General features: G+C 28.4%; 1 protein-coding gene and 1 long non-coding RNA gene across 2 annotated transcripts; one reads left to right on the plus strand and one right to left on the minus strand.

The window, feature by feature from the left end:
* On the minus strand, nucleotides 1-1,051 carry LOC128393158 (transcription factor 20-like). The gene is made up of 3 exons (XM_053353287.1): nucleotides 442-1,051; nucleotides 282-375; nucleotides 1-195 (listed from the first exon to the last, which is right to left on the minus strand). Exons 1-3 carry the CDS (start codon nucleotides 943-945, stop codon nucleotides 137-139), a joined length of 657 nt encoding a protein of 218 aa, XP_053209262.1. The 5' UTR covers nucleotides 946-1,051; the 3' UTR covers nucleotides 1-136.
* A 1,621-nt stretch (nucleotides 1,052-2,672) lies between these two features.
* On the plus strand, nucleotides 2,673-7,571 carry LOC128393269 (uncharacterized). The gene is made up of 3 exons (XR_008326116.1): nucleotides 2,673-3,696; nucleotides 4,757-6,341; nucleotides 7,247-7,571. It is a non-coding gene; the product is annotated as an uncharacterized LOC128393269 (long non-coding RNA).
* Nucleotides 7,572-9,036: the final 1,465 nt, after the last annotated feature.

Consider the following 9,036-nt stretch of genomic DNA (forward strand, 5'->3'; position numbering starts at 1 on the left):
TAAATGTATAAATGAAAATAAAGAAATTTTTTAATCTTCAATCAAATCTTATTGGGAAAATTGATTTCGATTTTGAAAGAAAATTAATTGTGGCGAAATTTTTTCCTACTCCAAGTATAACTAAATCGTTTCCTTTTCATATTCTTTGATGTTTTGGACAGTGAATTGAAAAGTTTTCTTCGTCCATATCACAACCTAAAGAGAGAGGGAGAGAGGAAAGTATAAAGAGTCAATACAATTATCGGAAACAATTAAGAATTTAGAGTTAATCAGATGAATACCTTTTTCTTTGGCACATAAGTAGTGAAATCTTGGAGAACATCCTTTACGAAGGCAGCCAAGAGGCGCTCCTTTTAATTTACACTCGCAGCAAATCTGTCAAAAAGAAATCGAATCAGTTAATTATGTTTTCAAATTAGAATCCCGACTAAAAGGGTTTACATTTTCAGAGCAATCTTTAATCACTTCTTCAATATTTCTAATCCTATGTCCAACTAGATAAACACCATTGGACCAAACTAAACAATCTTCATGGAACCAAACCTCGCGTTGAGATGTTGAATTGCCTCCATTACTGTTGTTATTATTACTATTGTTATTATTGTTGTTAATACGATTGATTGTTGTTGATGGGATTGAAGTTAATTCTAAGCCCGTGTTGGTAACAATTAGACGCCTTTTCGCATCGGGTGAATCACCTTCTGGACATCGCCTTTTTTCATATGTTAATCGGGAACGAAGTTGATTATCACTTGTTGATGATGAACAAACAGATTCTTGTTTAATCCAAGTTCCAACTTCGTCCATTTTATTGTCACCATTTGCTGACCATTGATTAGATTGACTTTTAATTTCCACCGGAATGAAATATGGACCAAAAAGATCACCCATTCCTTTATAATGTGACCTTTGCTGACAGAAAACACAAATCCAAGGATTATCCATTAGAAAATTGTAAAAATATCTAAGCACAAATTAAAAACTGAAAAAACAATCACCAACAATTAACCAAGAAAACCAAAAAAAAAAGTGAATTTGAAAAAAAAACCATCGGCTTAAATTGAGCTTAAAAGCTGAAAACTGAGCCGTTCGAATACAATTTCGAGTTGATTAGCCGGCGAACGAAAATTTTACATTTTGTTAGCTATTTGCATCAATAGATGGCGCTTGTTGCAGGAAAATTGTGTTGACCATTTAATTTATTGATTGTTGAGGTCAATCAATAGTTGATTAAATCTGGACAACGATGAGAAAATTTAACTCAATTGATAAAATTGTGTCAAACTTGAAAGAAATGATTAAGTGAAAATTTCTATCTCATTGATTGGGTGAGAAAATAAACCAAAGTTAAACATTTTCATTCGTATTTACTTTCGATGATCATAATTAAACAAACTAATTAATTTCTCGAAAAGTTGATAATTTGAAGCTCGATTTCATTGAATATTGAAAAACGATTAGAAATTAAACCTTTATAATTAGCGATATTGTTTCTCTCCTGTATCTCTCTTTTTCTTTCTTTATCTATCTCCATTCACCTTGATTGTTGTTACTAAATTTAATTCGCTTAATTTGAACCTACAATTAATTAACTTGCAACCTAATTGAAATTCGAGCCATTAATGTATTAATAGTTGATTTTCTCATTTTAATTATACTTTCATCTCACTAAAATTGTTTATTTGTTCACGAATTGTGCTGATACTTGAAACATATTTGATTGCAACTGTAATTTAATCAATCATCTTTAATCGTCTTTTATTATTTTCCGGATTACAAAGATTCTGATTAAGCAAAATCTTTGGAATTGAGTTTATTTTTAGTTCTCTCCCAATCAACTTATCATATTATCGTTTGGTTATTTATTTATTTTTCTATCTACTTTTTCTTATTACTTTTAGGTAACATATTACAGAGAGAAAGGGAATCGTAGAGAGAGAGAGAGAGAGAGAGAGAGAGAGAGAGAGAGAGAGAGAGAGAGAGAGAGAGAGAGAAAGGTAAAAAGATGGGGAGAACGATGGAAATGCAACTGATGAAGATTTTTTTGGAAGATAAAGAGATGAAGTGAGGAAGAGAAATAAGAGAGAGAGAGAGAGAGGAATAGTCAAAGGTATAAAGTGGATTGAATAAGTGATTCCAAGGAATTGAGAAGGAAAAGGAAACCTCAAGAGTTTAGGTAAAAGTTCAGTGAGATTCAGTGACTTCGTTCATACAGGTAAACATACACATGAGTATTTGATGAAACTCGTAAACGTTACAAAGTGTAAATATAAGAGGAAACAAGAGGATGAAGAGAAATTTTTCATCATGAAGAAGATCAATGGTGAAAAAAGAGAAGATGATGACGACAAGAGAAAAAGAAAAAGAAAGGGAACAAGAAAGAAACAGGGAGTTTTTTTCAAAAAGATGATGAGGATGGAGAAGAGGGAGAGAGGAAAAGGTTAGTTGAAACGTTAAACGTTGCCATGTCAGTCAATTCTCATGAGAGTCTGTGTACTGGGAAAAGTGAGTTTGGTGAGAGAGAGAGAGAGGGAAGTCGGGGAGTTGGGAGGTAAAGGTGAGCGCAAAATCCCAGTTAAATCATTGATAAGTCAATAATAGCAACACTATACTCTCTCTCTCTCTCTCTCTCTCTCTCGTTCTCGTATTTCTCTCTCGCTTCTTTCTCTTTCTCTCCCTGTGTTCATCTTTATCATCTTCATCAATTTCATCTTTTTTACTTTTTCCTTTTTTCTCTCATCATCATTCAACATCATCTTTTCAACCTCTGATGCTACTGATGAACATTTTCATGCTACTTTCTCATCTTTATTTATCTTCTTCGTCTTCTTTCATCTCTTTCTCATCTTCTGGCTTGTTACATAAACAATCATCTTGTTCACCTTAACATCCATATATTTGTTATATTATCTTTATCATCCTCATCATTTACCTTTACATTGTTATTAATGATCACCACGTGACAGTGAATTTTTATATTCTCTTGATGAAATTAAACTCCATGTATGTGAATCTGTGTTTATGCATATGTTTCACTTACCTGTTCATTTCTGTAACTGTGATTAACTGATTATTTCATTTTTTTTTTCTCTCTCTCTAAATCATCATTACCTGTGCACAGAATTAATCAACATCATCACCATAATTTTTTATTCTTATTATTTTCTTTAATCTTATTCCTTAATCTAATCAACACATTGCGATTTAACTGATATCGGTTATCTGTTTACAAGAAAACAGAAAAAAGTTATCAACGAATTGGATAAATCATGTTGATTGATTGATCTAATTGTTAACATCTTCAGTTAGTTGTATCTGTTTATTGTTACATCATCTTTTATCAACAACAATTTACGAGATACAATCAAGTTTAATTGTCAACATCTCCATGTGATTTACTGGATTCTTTTTTTTTTCTTAACTTGACATTTTTATTTCTATTAGTTAACCATTCACACTTTGGTCTTGTTAATGTCTTCATTTGTAACTATCACCATCAACGACAATTACAATTATGATGGTAAACAATTAAGATCACAGAACTAATCAATCTGCCAACATTAACATTCATCTTGATGGTGTTGATTGATTGATGATTTAAAGTTTAGTTTTTTTCTTCTTCCTCATCTTGATTATGTTAATTTACAACAAGATCAACAATCAATGTGTTAATTATCCAGCCAATTTGATTGACAGGTAAGGTTACAATTAACTTCTGTTTTATCTTATTGATCAATTGATCATTTGGATGAATCTCTTTATCCCTTCATTACATTGATCTTAAATTAGTATCATCACCATGTTAATAAGCCTAACCAAGTTTCTCGGCCAATTTATTGTCACAATTAGTTTTAATTGTGATCATATTTGTGATGAGAAACTGTTTCATTTACCCAAAAAAAAAGAGATTACAATTTACTAAATTGGGACAATTTGTATTGATTCAGTTGATCTCCAGCAATTATTATTGTCACAATTTCTGTATTGTTTTTATATTCTTATTGCTGAACAATTAATTGGAGCAATTTATTTCCACCGGTGGCAAATCAATTGTTTCCTTTGCACTAATCGTAATCAGGTTTAAGTCTCTTATGCAACAATCAGTAAATTGCTGTTAAAACCAACGGTTAATCAGGATTAATGTTTAAATTTTTAATTGGAACAACAATTACTTTTGATTATATAGATTTAATTTAACTCCAATTAAATTTGAATTGCAGAGGAAAAGACAAACCCAATTAGACACAATTGTAACTCTAACAATAACTTTCTGATTAAATCAATTAAGTTACTTGAATTTCATAGTAAAATGAACACAACAAACAAACAATCAAATCAAATCATTGATTGTCAAAGATAAATATTTAATCAACCAAATAATATCAACTAAATAAAGTTAATTAAATGTATGTTGAATGTAAAATACAAAAAAAAAGGTTAAAATTAACTAAATCCTAATCAACCAGAAACAATCAGCTGAAATTGTTAACCTTCCCTCACAATCATATTGATTAACAAGCAATTTAATCAATTTAAATCTCGAGAAAATGAAAACTTTTAAACTAATAATAGATATTGATTATCACTATTCTTGTAATAAACTTGTTCTGATTTGATTTAATTGCAAAATCTTCAAGGCATAAGGTCAACAATTAATCCGAATTAATCTTATCAATTGTTAATCCAGTCTCTGAATATATTTACTAATACATGGGATTAACTGATTAACTATCAAAATTTTATCTCCTTAATTTAGGATCAAAGATGTTATCAGGATTTAATGTTGATCATCCGCTTGGAAAAACCAATTGATTAACCAAATTGATTATCTAAATGATTGTAATTGATTAATATCAACACACAAATTGATATTATTTTCAACAAATAATAACACATGAGAATTGATTATTATATAAATGTAATATATATTCATTTGGATTATTACTTTGAAGGGATTTGAATGATGATTAGTGATACAAAACAAGGGAATGGTTAATATTAATATAATCACAATCAACAACAATTTGAATAATAATAATAATACAACAATTACCACTCAGATTAATCGTTATAATAATAAGACTCCAACGACAGTTTTTTGGGAAAAGATAATCGTTAATCTGATTTGATTAACTCTCAATGACGACAACCAATGATTATAATTCAACTTTTGAATCAAGTGAGACAACGATAATTGATGATTTATATTCAGAGACAAATTTTGCAACCACTTTGTTGATATCAGTTTACGCAACCATGTTGATCTGTGTTGTCCTACTTTTTACCCGAATCATTTATATTGCCATTGTCCGGTCATTTAATCGTCCACTCCGGTCAAATCCTTCATTTATCATCAGCTCCTCAGATGGACCAACTTGTAATGACAGCTGATTGTAAATTGAGATGATGATGATGATCATTATTAACATGGAAAGTTACAAAGTCTCCAAACTCAAAATCACCACCAGCAAACTAACAACAACAACAACAACAACATAACAACATCAATAACAACAACGACAACATGATGATGATAGTTGATTCTCATGGATGAGAAAAAGAAACAAATTTCTTCTGTCAACTTAAAGTAATATCATGATGATTATCTTCCATCATCATGTTAGTTCCAAGCTGAATATTTCTCATCTTTCTCCTTCACCATGATCATCATCATCATCTCTTTGCCCTTTAGGTTTGCACATCTTCAATGAAACAATTTCTACTCTCTCTCTCTCTCATACACACTTACATAATCTTTGATGGTGATTATTATTATGGTGAAGTCCAACCATTAAATCATCATTATCAGCATCATTATTTACGCCATAATCGTCATCATCATTATCATCAATTGGATATAATAATAAAAAAAGGTGTCATCAGAAGCGAGAGGAAGATAATCTTTTGCATCTTCATCAACATTATCATCATCACATTAAACACAAACATCCTCTGGTCTTCAACATCATCATCATCATCATCATCATCATCTTCATCTTCATCATTTACACACTTTTCTAAGCCTAATTTTATATATATCATCTTCCCTTTAGCATCTTCATCTTTATCCTTATGCTTGTAATCACTTTATTCATCCATGAACATTAATTAACACCCAATTGATTACAAGTTTAAAATGATTAAACAAAACAAAAGAGTAACTAATTTACAAATAAATGAATCTAAGAAACAAAAACAATAGTGATTATCCAATGATGACGATGGTGATGATCCTTCAAAAGTCTGTTGTGTCTTTCAAGTTAATTAAAAACGAAAAAAACCTTAATTGTGATGTTAATTATAATCATGATTGTGTTAACCCAAACGGAAGGAAATTAAAGGTAATTAGCAATTAGTTTTTGATATTATTCTTCATCTCCTATTGTCAACCTAAATTCATTTATCCAATTCAATTAATAACAGTTATAAGTATCATCATCATCATCATAATCGTTGTCGTTAATTATATTAATTTGTTATTCAATTATTAATATTTAACAGTTAAATTTGATGAAACTTATATTTAATCGTTAATCTGTTGATTGGAGTAAAGATTTTGACAAGAAAATGATGCTCATGATGTTTGTTTGTTATTGTTTTGAGAATCGATGAAGAAAATGATAAAAATAATTGTAAAAATTGAAGGATTACAATTGAGATTAAAATTGGATTTTCAAAGAATCGAGATTGGAAAATATTAATCCCAAAGTTCACTCTCTTATAATTTATAATACTTTCATCTTCATCTTGTTTATCATCATCTTGTCATCATCTTGACAGACACACTCATCATGCTGATGGAAAAATATATAAAATTCAATCAATAGATGATAATATTTACGATTTGTTTATATTATCATGTTAGTGAGATGATGAGGATGAAGATGGAGATTAGGAAGAGGAAAAGGAAAGGGAAGTTTGTAAATATTATATGAGAATATGAATAATGTTCATCCCTCTTTTATCCTCTTGAAGATGAGGATGATGAGGAGGATGAGAGAGATGATTATTCTTTGGATACATCAATGACCAAGGTATTAGAAGTTTTTTTTATTCGAGTTTCCTATTAGAACTTTTTAAAATTGATTCGAAATGAATTATTTATTATTCTTCTCATATGTTGAGATAAACATGAGAATTGATTATTCAACAATCAACGGATTAATATTGAAATGAATCAAATTTAAATTCTATTAACAATTTAATCGTAATCTTTTTTTTTCCTCTCTCATTTTTAATTCTTTAGATTCATTGTAATCATAATTGAATATGGAATGAAAATAAAGCTCAACGATAAATGGAAAACAATTAATTGATTAATCAAATTAACTCTCAGTAAACGAGTAAAAATCAACTAATTACTTGACTCAATCAACTTAATAATCAATGAGAAATTAAAATCAATCGTGAAAACAGTTAATTATTACCTTAAATTGTTATCAAAATTTTTTTATTTGTAACATTCATCGTTGATGATGATTAACTAATTGTTTAAACTAAATGATACTCAACAACAATTTGATGACCAAAACAATTAACTAACTAAATAAATATAATCTTATAATTATTATATCAGCTGATTGTAAATTATTGTAAATAAACAAAATCAACCAGAATTGACACAATTAAATTCACAATCAATATCGCTGGAAATTAATATGAAACTGAATTAATTGTGACAATTTATTTTCAGCTTATTTTTAATAATTTAGTTAACACTTTATTTTTCTTGAGTTAACACCTCAGGCTTATTAAATTGTAACAATTAAAATTCGCATTTTTTGTCTGGTAGAAAAATATTGAACCTAAATGGTTAATCACCTAAGGGCAATTAATAACAATTGATTACAATTTAGAGCTGGAAAATGATGCTCATGATAAATTATTGATTAACCGTGAAACTTGATCAATTTAAATTTTTCCTTTTCCATGATTAAAGAGATTGATTGTTAAACAATAATTAAATTATTCTTTCATTTTGATTATCAAATTATTTCGCTCATGAATATAATTAATCATGTTTACTAAAGTTGATTAATCCGAGGACAAAAAAGTTCAGGTTAATGGGAGTTAACTGAATTAATATTGATTGTATCTGTTGTTGTTATTGTTGTGTAACATTAGCCATGATTAAATATTAATCATGGTTAAGGTTTGATGATGATTAAGAATGAAATTCAGGTTGATTAAGTTTCTATGAATAATTAAAAACAATGTTAACTTTGAATAGAAACTTTTTTTTACTATTAGTAACCAATGATAGTAAAAGGTAATTGATTAAAGTAAATTACATTTGGTAAAAGTTAATCATCAAGTTAATATTAGATAACATTTACATGATTAACAATTGTATGGATTAAATCATTTGAAAATATTCACCATAATTAAGCAAAATAAGAGTTAATCAAGGTTTTCAATTGTTCATAAGATAATCAATCATGTTCATGGTAATTCAATCAACTGATATTGAAAATTGATCAATAATTTGACTTGGAATTGATTTTTTTTCAGATTATCGTTTAAATCATCAACCAATATTAACTAATACATCAGTGATTTAATCAATTGATTGAAAGTAATGTAAATAATGATGAGTTTTTTTTCCTCAACAATCAATGAACTTTCATAGCAGTTTAATTGTTAACAAAGTTGATTAATTGTCCACAATAAAAATGTTGCCCTTTTTTACATAATATCAAAGCTAAAAATTGATTCGTTTGATTAGATAAATTCATAAATCATTGATTTAGTTAATGATTTATAAAGATAATTATCTGAGCAAAATCGTTTACTCTTTATTATTATTAAATTGTCATTGAGTTTTTTTCGGTTACAATTGAAATTCTGTTAATCAACAATCAAACTGTTCTGATTTAATGATGATAATGAATGTTCAATTTTTATTTCAAACAATCAAATTAAAACTGAATCGGTTCTATCAAAGAATCTCATTGAAGGATTTTAATGATAAAGAAACAATTAAACTGTTACAACAATTAGAATATTTTTTGAAAGTAAGCCTAACCTTTAGTCGAG

This window comes from Panonychus citri, unplaced genomic scaffold (assembly GCF_014898815.1).
Source record: "Panonychus citri isolate SS breed McGregor unplaced genomic scaffold, ASM1489881v1 Contig00138, whole genome shotgun sequence".
In the NCBI taxonomy this organism is placed as follows: domain Eukaryota; kingdom Metazoa; phylum Arthropoda; class Arachnida; order Trombidiformes; family Tetranychidae; genus Panonychus; species Panonychus citri.

What these genes read in the sequence shown, in the direction of transcription:
- LOC128393158 (XM_053353287.1), bottom strand. Translation starts at nt 945, where the DNA reads ATGGATAATCCTTGGATTTGTGTTTTCTGTCAGCAAAGGTCACATTAT. An exon ending in TTAAAGATTGCTCTGAAAAT is followed by an intron (nt 376 to 441) that starts GTAAACCCTTTT and finishes TCTTTTTGACAG; the next exon opens with ATTTGCTGCGAGTGTAAATT. An exon ending in CTTATGTGCCAAAGAAAAAG is followed by an intron (nt 196 to 281) that starts GTATTCATCTGA and finishes CTCTCTCTTTAG; the next exon opens with GTTGTGATATGGACGAAGAA.